The sequence below is a fragment of the Zootoca vivipara genome, chromosome 6 (assembly GCF_963506605.1).
Source record: "Zootoca vivipara chromosome 6, rZooViv1.1, whole genome shotgun sequence".
Taxonomy (NCBI): Eukaryota; Metazoa; Chordata; class Lepidosauria; order Squamata; family Lacertidae; genus Zootoca; species Zootoca vivipara.
In genome coordinates, this window is record NC_083281.1 from 20,258,087 (window position 1) to 20,279,544 (window position 21,458).

At 47.8% G+C, this 21,458-nt stretch overlaps 2 protein-coding genes across 2 annotated transcripts in view; both read left to right on the forward strand.

Annotated features, from left to right (window-relative positions):
• Positions 1-530: 530 nt before the first annotated feature.
• B9D2 (B9 domain containing 2) lies at positions 531-10,446 on the forward strand. Its single transcript, XM_035118606.2, has 4 exons — positions 531-655; positions 1,709-1,817; positions 2,379-2,504; positions 9,412-10,446. The coding sequence occupies exons 2-4, from the start codon at positions 1,730-1,732 to the stop codon at positions 9,723-9,725; spliced, it is 528 nt and encodes a 175-aa protein (XP_034974497.1). The 5' UTR covers positions 531-655; positions 1,709-1,729; the 3' UTR covers positions 9,726-10,446.
• A 5,476-nt stretch (positions 10,447-15,922) lies between these two features.
• TGFB1 (transforming growth factor beta 1) overlaps positions 15,923-21,458 on the forward strand; it is a 34,015-nt gene continuing 28,479 nt past the window's right edge. Inside the window, exon 1 of the mRNA XM_060275578.1 lies at positions 15,923-16,008. The gene's annotated coding sequence lies outside the window, so the exon portion shown is untranslated. The remainder of the gene's footprint in view (positions 16,009-21,458) is intronic.

Genomic DNA, 21,458 nt, shown 5'->3' on the forward strand with positions numbered 1-21,458 from the left:
CTACCGAAGTTTCCCTATGACACACTCAACATGGCTCTTTGAATCACAGCTGCTTCCTTGCCCTCAGTTATCCAATAAGCAACTAAATAAAAAAATTCCTTCATGCAGCACCTTAAAGACCAACTAAATTTTTATTTTGGTATGAGCTTTCATACCAAAATAAAAACTTAGTTGGTCTTTAAGGTGCTGCTGAAAGGAATTTTTTAATTTTGTTTCGACTACGTCAGACCAACACGGCTAACTACCTGTAACCAATAAACAACTGTTTAAGATAATCTTAAACAAAATCACAGTGGCACAGCCAAAAACTTCAGCTACAAAATCGGAAACCGACCTTGTTCATAAAACTGATTACAGTATAGACAGAAATTGCGACCATGCGCAACTCTTCACATTTTCCTATCTCTATGTCCAAGATGGCGGGTTTTATTTTTTATTTTTTTGCCTCGCTCAAGATGGCGGCGCCACCGCCCTTCTTCCCCTTTCCCCTTGGGCTGGCGGGACTTTCCCCCAACTAGCCAATCAGAGCCCCACCCTGGGCGTGGCTTCCCAGTTGCTGCGGCAACCGCGGCCCAGAAACCGTGAGGGCAGGACGGTAGTGAGGCGCCGGCGAGGGCGGGATGAGGGAGTTTTGAGGAATTCGCGAGGCTGGCAGGTAATGGAACGCGTGGCGTGCGGTATGCGTGCGCCGGGGGAAGGGGGACACGGAGGAGTCGCGTGTCTTTTGCACGTGTGAACGGGTGACGTTTTAGCCACCTCTCTTTCCCCCTCTCGATTCAAGCAGAACACGTGAAAACTGAGGACGGGTGGCGGGTGTACAACCTTGGAGCGCAATTGTCGGTGCTAAAAATCGACCTTCCAACTTTGCAAGAGTTGTGGTGGTGACTTGGGAGACAAAGAATTTTATATATAAATCTCGCTGCCTGCTTACCAATGCTAGGCTCTTCGTGTCACCAGTGTTCGTTGGAAGATCACCGTTAAATCATTTAATTACCATACTTTCCTTACAGTACATTTCATTTCCCCCAGCAAACCCAGTTTACAACCCCCACCTTGTTTTGCTATCTTCAGATGCAGAGTTCTCTGAGACACCCCTCCCCCCCAGCTTAGGTGTATTGAAAACGGAGTTGCAACAAGGAAAGTTACACCTGGAAATCTTGTGGAAATGCTCAGTTTGTTTTTGCATGGTAGTAATTGGTCATACAGGAGTAACTTGAGTCTCATTTCTGTTTTTATTAATACAGTAGATACATCTAATAACACAAACATATAGCCTTAGGGAAGCAATACTTCAAACAATCTTCGTACAAAATCTAGATTTCAATAGTTCAAGTAAGAAGTAAATACTTGAGAGGTTGGGGGTGACAGGAGCGAGATATTTTACTTTAGCAACAGCAGTCTGAATCAGTCGCAGGGGGGTTGCCGTGACCTGGAGAAAAAGTGAGATTGGAAAACCCCAGCACAGATTTTCATCTGTGTAGTACAGGAGAAGGGATACCAGAGTCCTGACTGGGAATATGCGAGGAGAAGGAAAAGTCTGAAATGCAACAGCAAATGCAGAATTCAGAATCTGGAGAACTTTGCTTTTGTTTTTCGAGCCAAGTTTCCAGGCCTCAATACCACCAAGGTAACCCTAAAACACATGTGAAATCTCAGAAGTGGTCTGGAATATGATAGCCTTTGACTGGCTGTCTCTGTTCTCTTTAAGGTCCTTTCCCACTGCAGGCCCATGGCTGAAGTGCATGTGATTGGTCAGATCGTGGGAGCCAGTGGATTTCCTAGCAGCAGCCTTTTTTGCAAATGGGGGATTCACACAGGTTGGTGGTGCATTATGGTCCAGAGATCACAGGAAAGGGGAGGGCTGAGGAGGCTTGGTAACTGCCACCCACCCTGGGAGGGGAAGTGGGATATTGTGGGTTCAGATGGTGGGGGTGTTGGAAGTGCAACAGCAGAGATAATTCAGTGTGTGATTTATGGGTTAATTCTGTTCCTGTTAAAGTCAGCCAGCGGGGGACGGGGCAGGTGTTGCTTAGCGACTGATCAGAGGAGCAGGATCGGCTGCGTAGTTCCGAGGGAGTTTTCCTCTGTATGTTTCATTTAGTGTTTTCCTGCTGTGTAGAAGGCCTGAGCTAAGAAAGACAAAAAAGCTTCTCGGTTGAATTTCTCCTCAGATTTATACGCCATTCTTGTTCAGTTTGCTTCGTCAAGTGTTATCATGCTTCTTTTCTCTCTTAACGCCATCTGCGTTATTTAAGTGACACTACTAAAGAGGATGTCAGCTCCCCTGCCGCATTCCCCCCCCCCCCATCTTTAGACTTGATAAATGAGGCAAAGCTTTGTCTATTTATAACCAAGACATCCGGGTTTTCTCCTCCCAGGTGGTGCCTGGAAGTTGCTGTCAGGATTCCGGGAAGGGCAGACCCAAGTCGACCACCCCCAGCTGGATGATGTGGCTTACTGGTCCCACCCCATTGACGCCCACTTTGCCACCAAAGGCTTGCAGGGTAAGAGATATCAGTTGCCTTTCCCTTCCTCCTCCACAGTTCTTGGCTATTGCCCCGTTAAAAACACGAGATCCTTTTAAATAACATTTTTGTGTGTGTTGCAAGACACAGCTGCAGCTGGACAGGGAAACGCCTAACACGCTGCAGGCAAATCACCCAGTGACCGCTTGCTAATGTTTTGAGCTGGCTGCGGTTACTGATCCACAGAGGGCCATTTTCTTTGGTAGCATCCTGGTTATGCAGTGGAAGCTAGCTAGGCCACCAGGGCATATGCCCCCCCCCCAATCCAGGCCTCACATACCTGCAATCTAATAAAGCAGAATGATTGCTGGGTGCTGCAGCATAGATATAATTGCATCAATAACATATTGCAGAATAGATGCACAAAAATAAACAAATCAGTCTGTAGAGGTCCCAGGTTTCTGCGTGACCTTGGTGGCTTGAGCAGGCAAAGCAGAACACTTGCCTTGTTGACTATAATAGCAGCACCGAAGTGACCTCCCCGGGGCGCAAGCCTGGGCAGTGTGTCTGGAGGTCCTGGGCTGCCCAAAGGATAAGACCCCCTTTCTCAGCCTCACTGATGGGGTCCAAAGGAAAGCAGAGCAAGACGTTTGGCACCAGCTGGGCTGCAGGAGTTGCTGGAAGGAGGCCTACAAGGCGCCATCCAACCGCCTTAGGGACTCCGCTCTGGATCTGTGTAGGGTTTGCCCCTCAGCCTTTTCTTCTCCCAGAGATATTCTGCAAGGCAGCAGGGTTTTCCTTCTCCTAGGTGGGCTCCCTTCCCAGGTCGACAAACCCCATCGGCCCCTGCAGCGTGAGCAATGTCATTCTAAACTGACACCTTTTGGATAATAAGGGTGAAATCTTCAAAAATTGAACATTCGCTTTTGGGAGATAGAAAAGCGAGTATGAGCAATGAGCGCTCTTCCTGAGTGGCAATTTAACCAATTTAAAAGGCAACCCACTGAACAACTATGCTCTTAAATAACTAAGCCACCTCTTACAACTGGTGCTACAGTTCTGCAGTGTGGCTGCCAGCCAACCTTCGCCAGGAATTTAGCTGGCTACGTTGCCCCAAATCCCGGCTCTGTCAGTGTGAATGACGCTTCATAACACATACTTTGCTGGCCAAGAATCTGCCCCACTTACGGAGACTCGTGAACCCACCCATTCGCCCCCAACCAGCCTGATCTCCTGTCTTCCCCATTGAGACTTTGGCCCAAGTCCGAGCAGAAATTGTCATTGAGGCAGTGTCTATTAGGGCAAATGGGGCCCTGCTACGCCAAGCTCAATCTGCCCTCATCCAGCCTTCCCCTGCCTGTCTCCTGAGATAAATCCAGTCAAGGGATCTCAGAAAACAACAAATGGGGATTTAGGAACAGGCTTGTGCGGAGAGATCCCTAACTGCCGGTCTGCTTCTGCCTTCTTAGTTTTGCTGTTGTACAACTCAGCAGGGAGGAGGAGGATAGAGGCAAATAGTTGGCTCTGCCTTTCGTTGCCTCTGACGCCACCTGCTGTTCACCTCCCTGCCTTCCACCCTACCAGTGGGCCCCAGCCAGTTGCATCGTAGAGCCGTTGCCTTCGGAAAGCCCTCTCTCTTCAGGGGATTCTGGCTTGAAAGGTGGGGCTGGGGATTTATGGTGGAGAAATCTCTGGATCCCCACTTGACTGATTCCTGCAAGAACTCAGTGGCTCAGGATGGAGGACAGAGAGGGCTGTGGGTTGCAGCTAGCCTAGTGCACAAAGGCGTCATTTGCATCTGTTGCTCCTCCCACTGTTGCCTCTGGCTCCACCCGCCATTGGCCCCTTGGAAGATGCTGAGAAGGGAGTGCGGACCCTTGGCTTGAAATGGTTCCTTGTCCCCAGCAGTTGCTCAGAGGTTGAGGAAAGGTACTCTGCATAGACTTAGAGGCCCCATTCTCTCCAGCCAGCCTGCAGCCGTGAAATGCAGAGGGGTGTTTAAGCAAATTGCACAGCCCGGCTCAAATCAGGCACTGTGTCTCGCCTCTTGTTATGAACCTGCCTGACAGGGGCGAGCCAGCAGTAAATCGCACTGAGCAACTTGGATGTAACACTTTATTAGCAAAAACAGAATCTGCGCAAGAGTGTCAGGCCTAGTGAGCACAGCAACCGATCTCCGGCAGATCTTGCTCCCATGAAGCAGTTGCTGAGACTGAAGGTCCCCATGACTGCCTAAGTCCCCCTCCTCTCCAGGGTTTCCCCCCAGCAATTGGAGACTGTGCCTGTGTGAATCAAACTTCCCCTCTGCTCTCTTCATGCCTCTCTGCTTCTTGGCCTCCCTCCTCTCCTTCTGCTTCTGATTCTGGACTGCTCTCTGCCACGGACTCTCCCAGCTCACTAAACCCTGTTACCCCTTCAGCTTCTGACACCCCTCTCCCCACTCTGCTCCCTCTCCTCCCTCTGACCATGCTTGCTCTCCAACCACCAATCCCTGAGCTCTGAGTCTTCTTCCCTTGGTGAATCCCCTGCTGGTTCCTCTCACCATTCCTCTGCATCCAACCAGCCCATGACATTTTCCCTTGGAACTTGGAATCTTCAGCCAAGTCTTCAGTTCCCCTCCTAACGTGGGACAATTGAGGGGAGGCCTTGATGCCTGCTCCTGACTTCTCGAATTCCCAGCAGCAGGGGTGGGTGGGGACAGTGCTTTTGGGCTCGGTTTATTTTATATTTCACCCCTTGCTTCCCCCCCCAAAAGAATACATTCGATGTAATTGGCTACCTGAAAGAAAATTAATCCATGTCTACGGTAAACGCGCCGTCAGACAAAAGAGCTCAGAAGCCAGCCAGTGAAGGGAAGCCGTTTGGAATGGCAGGGGATTAATTGTCGGAGCGGCCAGCTTTTTTTGTGCGTGCTGTAAAGCCGGTTTGCTTTGCGTGGGTTTCTCTTTGCTGCCTTTTCTAGGCTGCGCTTCAGCTGAGCTGAGCTGGACCGGAAAGGTGGGGGCAAGGAAAGGCCAAGGGGAACGGAGGAATGGATTGATGCGGAAAAGCTGCCGAAAGTCTCCCGCCGCTTCCTTTTCTTCTCGGCTGACGAGACTCCACATAATTAATAAATCATGCCTCCCTGGTTCCCTTTATTGCTGGGAACACAGTGCTCAGGCGAAGAGATAACACACACACACACACACACACACAACCCCACCGCCACCCCCGGCCAGCCAGACCTTGGCTAACGTTGAAATACGAGCTCCGAATTGACAGGGGGAGATGGTGGCGGGAGCAGGAGAAAGAGAGAGAAGGAGGATGGAGTCAAATGAGTGCTTGGAGGAGCCAGACTCCGACTCAATAATAATAACCTTAATATTTAGCATCAGTTGAGTGCTTTCTGCTAGCTCATGTCACTTCACAGATGCTGCCAAACAGCTCTTTATGGTAAGTCACCATTGTTATCCACGCACTGAATTCTTAAGAACCTGCCAGATCAGGCCAATGACCCATCTACACCAGCATCCTGTTCTCCACCGCCTAGTCAGATGCACCAGAATTTCCCAATCTTCAGTGCTCCATCGGAGCAAACATCATTTTGGGTTCCCCACGGATGGCCATTTGCTCTGATTAAGCTTTAAAGAGCGGATTTTCACAGGGAAAGCTCTGGAGTAAAAGGAAGAAAAAATGTGTTCCTATATAGAGCTTTAAATCGCGGGCCGGGCCTGAAAAGAGCGTAGGAAAAGTGTGGGTGAATAAGCCCTGAGTTTGGAGAAGTCGTTTTGGACCTCTCCACCATCTCTCGTTTAAACTACCGTGAATGATTTATTATCGATGGCCACCTCACTGCCACCCCCAACTTTAGATCATTGGAAAGCACAAGTCCTGATACTGACCCTTGCAGGACTCCTCGTTCTATATCCTTCCATCATGAGAACTGTCCATTTTTTCCCTGCTCGCTGCTTCCTGTTTCTTAAACAGTTCCTCCTCCACAAGAAGAGTGTCAGAATCTTTTTTTTCTATGTCCACGTATTCAGTGTCGTGGTTTGCAAGCTCCTTGGGGCAGAGGCCTGTCCTTTTAGATCAAGCTATTCTATTCTGCGGTGAAGTGCCACACTCACTCTGGTTATGGCTTTGTCACTCTGGTCTTGTCTCATACACATTTGGGTACTGTGTAGCAATGCGACAGGCCTCCTGCCGTTTGTGTCCTTTGGGGCCCCAATGTTCCAGACTTACTTTTCTCCATTTATATATCTGTCAACTGAGAAGTCTTCATGCCTCTGTCTGAATGGGACCCTGGTCCTCAAATGTTGATGCCACACACACACTCAAACACACATATCTTTAAAGATTCTGTTTTTGCGGTGGCAGGAATAGTGTAGTATTCCCTCCACAATCTGTGTGCATGGATGCTATTATATTAAGGAAGAAATACCCTGATTATTAGATGGGACATGGGTGGCGCTGTGGTCTAAACCACAGAGCCTAGGGCTTGCCGATCAGAAGGTCGGTGGTTTGAATCCCCACGACGGAGAGCTCCCGTTGCTTGGTCCCTGCTCCTGCCCACCTAGCAGTTTGAAAGCACATCAAATTGCAAGTAGATAAATAGGTACCGCTCCGGTGGGAAGGTAAACGGCGTTTCCGTGCGCTGCTCTGGTTTGTCAGAAGTGGCTTAGTCATGCTGGCCACATGACCCGGAAGCTTTCTGCGGACAAACGCCAGCTCCCTCAGCCTATAGAGCGTGCAACCCCAGAGTCATCCGCGACTGGACCTAACGCTCAGGGGTACTTTTACCCTGATTATTAACTATTCTTTGCGTTAAATAACAACAACCTGCCTGCATTCTTTTAATTCAGACAGACCATTCTGTAACGTCCTTGCAAAAAATGGTTCAGTTGAAACTTGAGAAATGCTATTCCTCTACGTTGTAATTTTTATAGGGAGATAAGATGCCAATTTAACTCCGTGGTACTTCCTTAATGCTCAGGGAACTTTTAAATTTTAAGTTTCAGTTTTAATGGTAGACTCCAACCCTAAGATTACAGAAAATATAGCACAGAACTTCCATCTCTGGAGGTGGAGCTCTTTTTGGTTCTAAGGAGTGCTAGCTATGGCTGATGCTACAACCTTGTTCCCGAACCTGGTGTAGCAGAGTAGTTGGGATCGCAATCAGGGAAGCTTCTGATTCAAATCTCAACTTGGCCGGAAACTTTCTGGGCAGCCTGAGAAAAGCCATTGTTCTCTCTGCCCCCAGAGGGGGCAGGAATGTTATACCCGTGTAATCTCTTCCAAGCTGTTGTAAGGGTCACCAGGAGACAGGGAAAATATACAAAGGCATTCTCTTCTCTTCCAAGCCATCTTCATCGCATGCAGTGGTGTTTCTGCGCCACTGCAGTTCGGCTTCCAACAAAAACTACATCACTGGTCCTGCTGTCTGCTGCAGCAGAATCTCATGTAATTGATTACATTTTTCTGCACCATTTCAGTGCACAGGCATTTATTTATTTCATCTTATTTAGCTTTTATATATCCTACCTTTCCTCCAAGGAGCTCAAGGCGGCATGCCTCATTCTCCACCTCCCTATGTTATCCTCACAACAACAGCCCTGCGAGGTAGGTTGGGCTGAGAGTGAATGATTGGCCCAAGGTCACCCTGTGAGCTTCGTGGCCGAGTGGGGATTTGAAGCCCGGCGTCTCACGTCTTGGTCCAGCACTCTAACCACTACACCACACTGCCTCTACATGGTACGAGTAAGTGAACATCAATAGCAGGCATCCCCAAACTGCGGCCCTCCAGATGTTTTGGCCTACAACTCCCATGATCCCCAGCTAACAGGACCAGTGGCTGGGGAAGATGGGAATTGTAGTCTAAAACATCTGGAGGGCCGAAGTTTGGGGATGCCTAATCAATAGTGTCTGCTTCCATCAAAATCCTCCCAACATCGCTACCGAGAGGACATTGTGGGATGCTATGGGCACTTAAATTGCTATCCTTCCTTCCTTTTTGCTTTTTAAAAAATAACTTTTATTTATAATTTTTCACAATCACATAAACCAAACACAATACAGTACAGTCGTACCTTGGTTTTTGAACAGCTTAGTTCTCAAAACGTTTTGGCTCCTGAACACCGCAAACCTGGAAGCGAACTATTTTTGGAAGCCAAACGTCTGACGGGACTTCTGATTGGCTGCAGGAGCTTCCTGCAGCCAATCAGAAGCTGTGCTTTGGTTTCCGAACGTTTTGGAATTCGAACGGACTTCTGGAACAGATTCCATTTGACTTCCAAGGTACGACTATATTGAATTAAACATAAGACTTCCTTTCCCACCTTCCATTGTTCCTTCTGATTCCCCCTTATTGCTGCATATTCTAATTACCGTATTTTCTGTTTACAAGACGAGGTTTATTTATTTAATAGAAATGCTAAAAATTGGGGGTTGTCTTGTACACAGATAGTGCGGAGGTGGGACGGGCGATTGGTGGCTTCACTGATGCGTGTGATTGGCAGCGGCGGTCAGCCGGGTGAACAATTGCCGGCAACCCCCCCCCAAAGCTCAACAAGTCTGGGCACTCTCCCCCCATTTCCTCAATTAGGAGTCTCCCCCCCCCAAATGGGGGGGTTATACACGGAAAAATACGGTACTCAGCATTTCCCCTTTCTCATTTTATCTCAAAGCAACTTTTACTGCTGAATTTACTCCAGTCCTGCTTACGCCCTAACCTGATTGCAATGATTCTTCGAGTATTCTACAAACATTTTCCAGTCTTCCTTAAATACCCTTTCCTCTGGATCTCCTATTCTGCAGGTTAAGCTCAGCATTTATGCGCCTTCTAACCATTTTCGCCTGCCACTCCTCCTTCGTTGGTCCTGCTCCCTTCCCTCCTTTTCTGGTGCATATACCACCCGGGCTGCCGTGGCTGCGTAGAGAAACGACCCTCCCTTTCTCTCTTTCCTGCCAGGCTGGCCCAAGCTGCACGTCCAGGTGTGGCACCAGGACTCCTTTGGGCGCACAGAGCTGTACGGATACGGCTTCTGCCACGTGCCTTCCACCCCTGGCTCCCACCAGCTGGACTGCGTCACCTGGCGCCCCCTGGGCTCCTGGCAGGAGCAGCTCTCCCAGCTCTTTGTGGGAGGCGGCCCCCAGCTGCTCAACACTGACCTGATCTACACGGGCGCCGACCGCTACCGCCTGCAGACCTGCGCCATGGGCACCGTCCACCTCCAGTTGGCTGTCATCCTCCGGAACTTCGACCGCTACGGCGTCGAGTGCTGATGTCTCCCCCACCCTGGCCAGGGCCGCCCCCTCGCAGCCGTTACGGCTCCTTCCCCTTGCCTCGAAGACCGGTACCCTCGCTGCTTGGGAAGGGAGGACTTCTGCAGCCGGGAGCATCGCGAGCAGGGGAGGATCTGCTTCAGGGTGAGTCAGTCGCCAGCAGCATGGGCTGATGTGGGGCACAGTGCCCTCTCCCTGCTTGAGAAAAGGGCAGCTCCATTCCACCAGCAGCCAAAGTGTGGAAGCTATGAGCCAAACGTCCCGAGTTTGGCATCTCCACTTTGGGGAGAGGAAAGAGGATGGAACGGAATTGGGTCAGGAGGCAGATCTTGTGGATCCTCATCTAAGCGGAGCACCTCGCAAGCAAGAGTCGTCGTGACCCCTTTTTGGGGGGGGTGCTGTAAAATCTCTTTCCCGGTATGATTTTTGTCTGGAGGAGTTTGCAGACAGGACCTCTGTTCCCAGTGCTCTTGAATCTTTGGCAATGTACAACATCTCTCCCCCCCCCACCCCCACCCCTGTTTATTTCTATAAAGGCTATTCTTTTTCTCATTTGCATTAAATGGTTTTCTTTTTCCCTCCACAAGGTTTTGCGTAGTGCTAGTGGGAACGAGAACTGGGTGGCTATCCCAACTACACAAGCATGCCATCGTAGTAGGCCTTGTCTGGGCACAAAGCAGAGTGAGGCGGTACGATGGGCAATAGGTGCTTTTTTGCCAATTATTTTTCCCCCCATAATTTTTAACAAATTGTCACCACATTTAATAAAAATTTAAAAGCTGACTTCGCGCCCCTAGATGTTCCTTCCTTTTCCCTCCGTTCATCACTGCTCCAAGTACATTACCTTTCCCAACTTTCATTTCAATATTCAATCAAATTAAAAGTAATGATATCACAATAATATTTCATCCCCTCTCCCTGCACATTGACTGTACAAGCACCAATTTCTGCTAAGACTTTTACATATTTCTGGAGCCTATCCACAAAATAAGGTAAAGTAAATCCTCTTTTATCTATCTCTAATAATCACTAATCAATAATTTTGAATCATTTCCTTCCAATACCTCTCGGGTAAAGCTCTGCCTGAGAAAAATAGGGGCAATTGGTGCTTCAAGGTGGAATAGCTGACCCCACATCTGACAAGACTTTCAGCAAAGAGCCCTTTCCACACCCTGGTGGGCTAAATCTGCACCGCCAGTTGGACCTGGGAGCCGCCATTTTGATTTCCCACAATGCCTAGTTCTCCCAGTAAGCAATCAAGCATGCTGCCCTGGCTGTGGTTCCTGCACTTGGTCCATCTGACAGGTATTTGCAAAGCTGTGGATGTAAAAATAGCAGGCCTTTGTTCTGGCTCCAGTGCCATTCCTGCCTCAGCTGGAGAGCTGGCTGTAAGAGGCAGCAGGAATGCCTGGTCAGAAGGAAGTTTCGGATTAAAGTCACCTGCAAGTATTTTTGGGGGGAGAGGGGGGCTCACCTTCCCTGGAGGAATGCTGCCTGTTTCACTGTGTTGATTCTGAAAACGCACCAGACCCCTCTCTGTTTGCATGTGTATCATCTTGCAGTGACCAGCAATTCCACAGTCCCTTTTACTTAAAATTACACAGCCGTGATCCACCATGGATTCTGCCCGAGAAAACCCTTGGCATCAGGTGTCAGCTTGGTGCTCAGAATGGGGAGATGTATAAGAGAAATTGGGGGAGTAGAGCTGAGCTCACAGCAAGAAACTCCAGCTTCAACCACTGAATTGTAGAACTGCCCTGTAGACTGTCTTTTTATTGTGCGTTCATGACGTTTTGTGATCAACGATCCCACTTTCAATTCTGCTCGTGGGCTGCAATTTTTCCCCAGGATGGAGATGCTGCTTGGTTTCCATTCAGTGCTTGTTCCTGGAGATTCCAGCTGAAACTCTGTAACTTTTCATGCATCGAGTTCTCCGCGTGTGTTGCATTGCTTGTGCTGTAGCCTAAAAATGCCCCTCTGGGCAGCGAGACCATTGCAGAACAACTATGTATTCAAGTGGTATGATGTGTGTGTGTGTATGGTCTCTAGGGGGAAGTTCATCACTAATGCACTATTCTTGGGTCAATGGCATGTTGCGGAATTTGCCTGCGAAAACAACCCCAGTGTAGAGGGGCTTCAAGAATCTTCCAAAAGGGACAGCCTAAAGATTGAGAGATACGAGGAAGGCATGTTGGCCACATTCCTCAGACTTTATCCTCAGTCCCTGGCAGCCATGTCTAATACCATTATCGGACCTAGTCTCCCAGGGTAGGGGACCATAAAAACCAGTGACCTTCAACACATCTGGGGCAGTGTATGCCAAAAGGTTGCACTCCACATCGAGTGAAGACATGTTTCTTTTCGTTGGCCCTGAATATATCGCTAACCTTTCATTAGGCGACCCTCAGTTCTAATGAGGGCTGGAGATCCTGCGGCCTTCCGGATGTATTCCAGTCTTCTTTTGGGGTTCCGCACCCGGTTGGCCACTGTGAGAATGGGATTCTTGACTTGATGAGCCACTGGCATGATCCATGCAGAAGGACTCTTCAAATGTTCTTGGGCTGCACTTCAACTCCTGTCATCACCGCTACCCATGTATTTTGAGAGGGAATTGGTTCCCTTCCTGCTCTCTTCATCGTTTTATCAGCCTCTTCCTGTCTTCCCATGTTTTTTAAGGACATAACATCAGCCCAGATAGGTCAAGCCAAAATCCCACCCGGTCCAGCATCCTGTTCTCGTGGTGGCCAACAAGATGCCTCACTGGAAAGGCTGCAAGCAGGACCAGAGCGCAACAGCGCATACCCTCCAACATTCCTCATGTGGAAATAGGGACATTTCTCTCTCACACCCCGAACGGACCCTCCTCGAGGCCCCGTTTTTTTGGTCCAGCTGCCATCACTACACCAGTAGGACACAGCGCAAACGTCCTTCACCATCCCGAGAAAACCCCATAATCCCAATTTTATTTTATTTTATTCTTTGGTAGGTTTGCAAGAAGAAAAGCACACACACCAATAAATAAATTTTAGAAAGGGGCAAGATTACCCATGGACGCACAAAGCATTTTAATAATAATAATAATAATAATAATAATAATAATAATAATAATAATAATAATAATAAATCAAGACTTGCGTTCTTCTTTGCTGCCCTTTCTTCCCACCCAGGGCTCTCTGCCTGCCCCTCATCACACAGGGAATACGGGCCTCTCCTCCTCGCCTGCTCTCCAGCAGATGCTATGAGCTGCCCGAAGGGGGGAGGCCGGCAACAAAGGCCATAGAGAGGCAAAAGGATGCTCTACTCGGGACAAGTGCTGGCTCCTTCTCCCTGAGCTTGGTGGCAGCAGCACAGGCGGGGGAAATAAGGATATTCCAGGATCAAATCAGAAACCGGGATGGCTTTTGTGATTCCGGAACTGTCCCAGGAAAATCGGGACACTTGGTACGTCATCACTCTTCCCACTTGGGATTCCCAGCAGCTTGGATTCAGAGGCGAAGACCCCCACATAGCCTTTCCTTGGGCAGATGTTTCTCCAAACCCTTGGCCGTGTGTGTGCCTGTGTTTCCGTTTTCTAGAGCCTTTTCATCTCTGCGGCCTTTGCAACCCTCCTCCTGGCTTGGCTGCTTTGGATCTTGGCTTGGCAGAAGGCCGGCACCTACCTGGAAGGCCTTTTCCAGGTCACTGCCCTCCTTCCCCAAAGCGCCTGCCTTGCTTTGCTGTGCCGGCTGGCTGGCTGGCTCCCCAGAGGTGCTTGCCTCCGCTCGGCCTAATCGAGGGTGAAAGTACAGGAACTGCAGAACCTTCCCGGATTCCTCGGCCTGCTCCGGATCCCGGAAAGCATGTCTGTTTCGCAGCATCCTCCTGACCCAGGAAGGATGCCAGCGACGGGACCACCTGGATGTGGCCCCTGCAGGGTGGAGGTGCTGGGTAGAGGGGGGCAGCACAACTGCATGGCATAAGCAACTCGCAAGTGGTGCACATCCCAGGTAGAGCCGGGTGCTCTGCGGGGTGCGGAGCCGGTGCTGAAAACTGCATCCCTGTGCCATGTTTCACATTCAAAGATGGAGTTCCCTGGAGGGTAGGATTCCTTCAATGTGTACAGCTTCTGCCAGCAATGGAAACCCACCAAATAGATTTTTGGCTTGCCGTGTTCTTAAAGGCACATGCAGCTCTCTTGGGGGGGAAAGATAGCAACTTTTCAACAGAGCAGAGAAGCGGGCCACATGGTTCGTCAAGGTGAGTTGGTTCAAGGTGTACCACCCAATATTTTGCAGATTAATGCTTTGCCTTTCCTTCTGCAGCAACCAGCTGCTTCTGTGGGTTCTGATAGCTGGCCCAATTTTACTTTGATAGATCCCTAACCAGAGTGTACCGGGTGTCAGGGGAGGGTTAGTACCTCTGGTGGGGGGACACATCGTGCTCCTTCTGGGGTACTTTCTCCCCCTTTGGTCCCCACCCTGCACCCAGCTCTCACCTGTGGCTTCTAGAAGCTGTCAGCAGGCGACAGCGGCCACAACCGAGGAACGGTCTGACTGGCCGGCTTAACCAGGTGAAGGTAGCCGATGGGTTTCAGTGAGTTCAGTGTGAAGACAGACTCCGGTGGATTGAGCAGACGAGATCAAAAGTGGGTCCAACAGTCAAGAAGGCAGTTTCCATTAGGAGAAGGAAAACCCTGATCCTAAACCTCTGCTGCCTTGTGGGGTATCATCGGGAGAAGAAAAGGCTCAGGAGTGAACCCTACACAAATCCGAAGTGGAGTCCCTAAAACGGTTGGCCTTGTATGCCTCCCTCATGCAGCCCAGCTAGTGCCAATTTTCTTGCTCTGCTTTCTTTTGGACCACATCAGTGAGGCTGAGAGGGGGGGGGTGATTTGTCATCTGGGCAGCCCATACACACTGCCCAGGCTTGCACCCCAGGGAAATCTCTTTGGTGCTGCTTACACAGCAGTTTGACTTCACCCCCAGAGGCACACTCCATTGTCTCTCAAGACAGATCCCTGGCTACCTCGGAGGGAGAGGGAAATGGGGAGTCCCCCACGGATCGGTACAGGGGCCTGTGCTTTTCAATTTGTTCATAGATTCTCTAGAGGTAAGCAGTGAAGTGGCCCAGTTTTGCTGATGATACTCGGGATCGTTAAATCAAAAGGAAATTGTGCCAGAGCTGGAGGCAGCCACGCTTCTGAATGTCAGTCACCGGGAGTCGCAGGAGGGGACTTGTGCTCGGATCCTGCTTGCAGGTTTCCCATAGGCATCTGGTTGGCCACTGTGAGAACAGGATGCTGAACTAGATGGGCCACTGGTCTGATCCAACAGGACAATTCTTGTGATCTTAAAAGTGGCAAGGTTTAGTGTTGATCAAGCAAATAATAATATTTTGATCGACAAAAATACAATTCCTTTCCCAGAAGATTTTGGTGGTTTGTTGTTGTTTTTAAGCTGAGTCGGCCTACTGAAATTAACAGTCTTAAGATCATGTCCATTGATTTAAGAGATCCTACTTGGAGTATGATTAGAAGAATAAGAAGACGAGTTTGGATTTGGTATCCCGCTTTATCACTACCCTAAGGAGTCTCAAAGCAGCTAACATTCTCCTTTCCCTTCCTCCCCCACAACAAACACTGTGAGGTGAGTGGGGCTGAGAGACTTCAAAGAAGTAACTAGCCCAAGGTCACCCAGCAGCTGCATGTGGAGGAGCGAGGAAGTGAACCTGGTTCACCACATTACGAGTCCACCGCTCTTAACCACTACACCATGCTGGCTCCTATTTAGTCAGATAAAGGTAAAGGGACCCCTGACCATTAGGTCCAGTCATGACCGACTCAGGTTGCGGCGCTCATCTCGCATTATTGGCCGAGGGAGCCGGCATACAGCTTCCAGGTCATGTGGCCAGCATGACAAAGCTGATTCTGGCGAACCGGAGCAGCACACAGAAACGCCGTTTACCTTCCCGCCAGAGTGATTCCTATTTATCTACTTGCACTTTGACGTGCTTTCGAACTGCTAGGTTGGCAGGAGCTGGGACCGAGCAACTGGAGCTCACCCCGTCGTGGGGATTCGAACCGCCGACCTTCTGCTCGGCAAGCTCTAGGCGCTGTGGTTTAATCCACAGCGCCACCTGCACCCCACATTTAGTCAGATACAACCCAACTAATTGCACATTAAAATTACTTTTAATACATGTCCTTGTTTTTGTTGTAACAACTGCAGGGGAAGGACGGCGCACTCTCCAAAGATGATGCCCGCTGTGACTCAGACGCACATTATTTAAAAGCAAATAAAAGCAAGTAAGAAACCATTTATATTCTCATATTCGAATTTACGGGGAGATCTTTTGACTTGAATTTGTTCGAACTCTGGTTTGTATACGTTTGGGACTTGATTCTAATGGAAAAACTAACCGGCAAAGTACGCGAAAGAAGAAAACACAATAAACTCAGTGGCTTTTCCAACACTTGGTTGGACTTCATCATGTACACACCGGAAAAGGAATGTGCATGTAAACCACCAAAAGCTTATGGGGAACTGTGGGAAGATGTTTTTGTTTTGTAACCAAGGTGATCTTCGCTCCTTTTTCTTCGTAAATGTTGGTATCAACCGGTTATGTATATGTTTCGTTAGGGTTGGGTGGAGAGGGGTTGAGGGGTGAAAAGAGGGGAAACTTAAGTGCAATTAAGATTTTCAAATTTCAAAATCAAGAAACATACATTTGAAAAATATTCAAATATATGCAAACTTAATCAATGGACTAAGACTACAAAGCACATATATTGGAGGTTTTTAAGCAGAGGTTGGATGGCCAGCTGTCTTTAGTTGAGATTCCTGCATCGCACAGGGATGGACTAGATCAGGGGTCAGCAAACTTTTTCCACTGTCCCTCAGACCTTGGGGGGAGGGCGGACTATATTTTTTTTGGGGGGGATTAACGAATTCCTAGGCCCCACAAATAACCCAGAGATGCATTTTAAATAAAAGGAAGCATTCTACTCATTTAAAAACACCAGGCAGGCCCCACAAATAACCCAGAGATGCATTTTAAATAAAAGGAAGCATTCTACTCATGTAAAAACACGCTGATTCCTGGACCGTCCATGGGCCGGATTTAGAAGGCGATCCGTCTGGATCCGGCCCCCGGGCCTTAGTTTGCCTACCCATGGTCTAGATGCTCCTTGGGGGTCGCAATCACTCTGTATTGGGTAAGCCAAAGGACTTGCTTTTACATAGGATCACACTGCACAACTTTAAAAATTTATTTCACCGGGCAATAATATTGGGTTGTAGCTAATGCTATTCGTACTCAGAGTAGACTCGTTGAAATTTAGGGACGCGACTAACTGAGGTTCATTCAGTTCAGTAGACCTACTCTTGAGTAGAACCTCATTGGAGACGCACACCCCGGCCTCCTTGACATTCAGCTACTTGTCATCCAAAGCATGTTCTACAACACTCTGAATTTTGGAAGCTCAAACTCCAGCAAGATCCCATAGTCAAACACAGCCCACCAGTAATAAAAAATCTCTAGCCTTTGCACTATCTTGGGAGGGTATTTGAGGGTTACGTGCGCCTCTCTGGCTACCGATATTGGAAGGGATCCCGGGGCTATAATCCTATGCACACATATTTTGAAGTCGGAATTACTTCTGAGTAAACATGCACAGAACTGGGCTGCAAATGTCCGAAAGCTTTCCGAAAGCAAAGGCCATAAATCGCCGGGTAAAAACAGTGTTTGTCTATGAGATGGAAAGTAAATATTCATGATGTTTGGTTAGTGGATTCATACATATTCATAATTTAAGCCGATTGCGGAGCTCAGCTGGTTGGAAGCATGAAACAAGAGGATGAGAGTTCCCTGCTAGGTTCTGTGGGTGATCCCTGATGATTTATAAGACCTAACTTCTCCAGGGTCCGATCACCTACGAATTTATGGCTCGGGAAGACATTTGATTCTGTTCGCGTTTAAAGGTGAACCTACCACATTCACAATACAATTCGAAACAGCCGTTCTTCAGAATTTGCTCTTCTCCAAATTTTGCAGTGCAGTTCTGCGGCCAAGTAGTATGTTCAAAGATACATATGCCAGGGTAAAATGTGCAGTTGGAAATGCATTTATTAGCGAAAATAACATACATAAATGTGCTATATTTGGGGAATTTGCTTGCAAAAATGTGTATATTGGGGGGAATTGCTTGCAAAAATGTGCATATTAGTCAAAACTATATACAAAAATATGGTTATTAGGATAAATTTGTACAAAAAATGCTGATGAATTTTCTCGAGGATTATTATTATTATTATTATTGCAGATTGTTGTGGAAACTTACTGACTTCCGGTTCGTCGCGGCGGTGAGAAGGACGCAGGGACTTCGCGTGCCGAGGTCCCTGGCTTCTCGGAGGGGGGGGAAGTCCGCAGAGCGAGCGGACTCCCCGTAAAAGCATCGGATCGAGAGTTCCGATGACTCAGGCGTCCAGCGGCTGCTCCGTTTGGCGGATCCCCCGCCGCCCGAGAGCTCAATAGAGCGATCGTGAGCCGGTGGGGTTGAACCGCGGGAGCCATTTTGGGCCACATCTTACCTCCGGGAAGCGAAGCTCCGAGTCCTGACCCGGCAAGCGGCGGATTCTTCCGATTTGATACTAAAGATTCCTAAAGAAGTAAGTGGAACTTTGATCGGGATCCTAAATTTGCTGATTGGAAAATAGGAGAGGCTTAAAGAAACGGAAGCCGGTCTCTTCCTAATGGGAAACTGGGAGGCGTTTGGAAAAAAAAATCCAAAGCTGAATAACGAAAGAATTTGAAACTGTGGTCCCGAGAGGGAAAAAAGACTTTTTGGAACCATCTCAGCCCCCGAGTCCGGCACCCCTTGAGGTACAGCGGTATTAAAGGGAAGAGTGTTTTGACAGCTGTCAAAAGCTGTCAAACTGTCAAAAGACCGGGTGGATTGATTGTATTGCTGTGAACAGGAAAAATTGTTTGTAAAGGTGAAAGAACTATTTAAATTGGAAGTAAGAATGGATTTGGGACTGAGTTAAGAATCAAGAAAAATGGAGTCGATCGTCTGAGAGAGGAATTTTCCAGTACCCATTGTTCCCTACCCCCTGTTTATCTGCGGTTACGAGAGGTATGAAAACAAAGCTGTCTCGAGCCTTCCAGGAGACTGTACTGAACTACTTGCTGTCATGGGAAGATTTCTACAAGGAATGGCAACATCCCAACTTACCACCAGTTGAGATTGAAGTCCAAGTCCAGGACTTAGAGGACAATTTAAATTTAAATTTGGAGACTGCTGATTCTGAGACTGTGTGTGAGGAGAAACAATTGAAAGAGGACTTGGACTGTGACAAATTTGTTTGGGATGAAGCAAAATATGACTTCCAAAAGGAAGAAAAACAACCAGAACAAGAAGATGAGAGACTAAGGGACTTAAAGTATAATGGATTTGAAGATCCTGGAGGGGTTAAAATGTGGAGTGGGGTGTTTGAGGGATGGGAAGGACAGGGGCAGGGGGGGGCAAAGGCCTGGAGATGGACTTGGGAAAGAATGGGTGTGGGGTAAAAATTTTAGTTAAAATGTATTGTTTTGATTTCTGAAAGACGGTCTTCGAAATCTTGGCAGGACAATGGAAATGCTGAACCAATTGGGGGAAAAAGACTTAGGGAGAGGAGATGGAATGTAAAAAAGAAAGGGAAAAAAGTGTTATGTTTCCTTAAGGGAGTATAAGAATGGCTTGGAAAGAATTTTTAAGTTACTATAAATTATTGCAGGTTAAGTGAGGTGTTTAGGCAGAAAGCTGCCTGCCCCCCTCTCCTTACTCTGAGGCACTCAGTGGCAGGGGGTGCCCAGAGGGGTGAGGAGGAAATGGAACCTTGGAAGTGCTGTACCCTGCAGGCACCTCTTGTGGCAGGAGGGGACCTGTGGGAGGGCAGCATGAAAAAGGAGGAGGATTGAGTTAATATTATAAGATTAAGATTTGAAGCTGAGTTGGAAAATTCGCCACAAGTAATCAGAATTTGTAAGGAAAACCATGAGGAAGACAACCGAGGGAGTCGCAATTAAGATGTCAAAATAATAAGAACTGGGAAGTTTGAACTCTTCCCAATTTTCTTTTTGTTTTTTTCTTCTTCTTTCCTTTCTTTCTTTCTCTTTTTTTTTCTAGGTTTATTAATATGATTATGAAAGAGTTGGGGGATGCAGATCCCCATAACTCCTTCCTCCCTGTTCTCTCAGTGGCAGGGGGGGATATGGAGGGAGGAGGGAGGGGGGAAGCAGAACTCAACTCACAATTGGACCCCTTTGTTTCCTAAAGCACACGGGCCCTACTGGTGGCAGAAGTGGACCGGTGGGTGGAGGGAAAATGAAGGGACAGTGTTATATTATATGTCTTGTTTGTGTATTTCTTGTTTGAAAAATTAATAAAAATCTCTTTAAAAAAAAAAAGGATAAATTTGTACAAAAAATGCTGATGAATTTTCTCGAGGATTATTATTATTATTATTATTGCAGATTGTTGTGGAAACTTACTGAATTTAAGATGGGGAAAATGAGAAATTTGGTGAACCGAAATGTGACCTTCCTTAAGACCGTGATAATATTGCTCCTCTACAATAAAAAGTTAATGCACAACTGGTCATGAGATCCTATGCATGTCTACTCAGAAGTAAGCCCCACTGAGTTCAATGGAGTATTCTCCCTGGGAAACGTATTTTGGATTTCAAGCCTCCCTACGTCATTTTCAAAGCTTAACTTCAGAAGTTGGCTATATTTCATCCAGGTCTCTGTTTTATATGGGCAAGCAGCCTTCAGTGGTTATAATTTGGTTTTACAATCTCTCAAGTGCAAGCCTTAAAATATTTTGCTATAGATTCAGGTTTACTTCTTAAACTACATTATACTTCCAACGGAGGCAATAGCTGTGAATGATTTTTTTAAAAAACTGACCTCAATTTTTAAAAAATTATTTCATACACACACACACACACACACACACACACACACACACACACACACAGCAATGCAAGTAAAGGGACCTGAATATTTTGAAGGCAGAATTTTCTTTCCCCAGGGACCCCTTTAAATGCTGTCCGGTATTAAAATACAGTATACAAAATGTAAAAATGTCAAATTATTATTCAAAGAGGGTTGCTGTTCTGGCTCTGCCCAGCAGGGGTCACCAAAGCCACAGGTTTGGAAAAGCTAATGGCGGCCGTTGAATGGCATTTTCTCGCCATGGCACTGCCATAAAACCATTCCCCTTTTGCCCTGGGACATTAAAGTCACTTCCCATGGAGTAGAGGCTAGTCCCTGTTTCTTGGAAGCCTGGCAATCAGCACCTTTCTGCTTGGACCCCTGTGTATTCGTTTCCATCCCAGCGTCAGTGTTCTCTGGGTTAGCTCCATCTGTAGAACATGAAACCCTTAATCTCAGGGTCCTGGGTTCAAGTCCCACGTTGGGCAAAGGATTCCTGCGTTGGCAGGGGGTTGGGCTAGAATAGATGACCCTCGTGCTCCCTTCCAACTCTGCAATTCTATGATTCTTCCAACCACATCCCAATTTGACAGGCCACTTTCCTTTTCTTAATTTTGCTTCTGAAGTCTCCCCTCTCCCCATGGGGGAGTAAAAAGCAGGAATAATGGAGCCCTTAGTCCCAAAGCCTATAATTCTCCCTTTCCCAGCAAGCAGCTGTTGGTAAAGCAACTAAGCTTCCATCTCCGTCTCCTGATCTCACCACTAGCCCAAACTGCC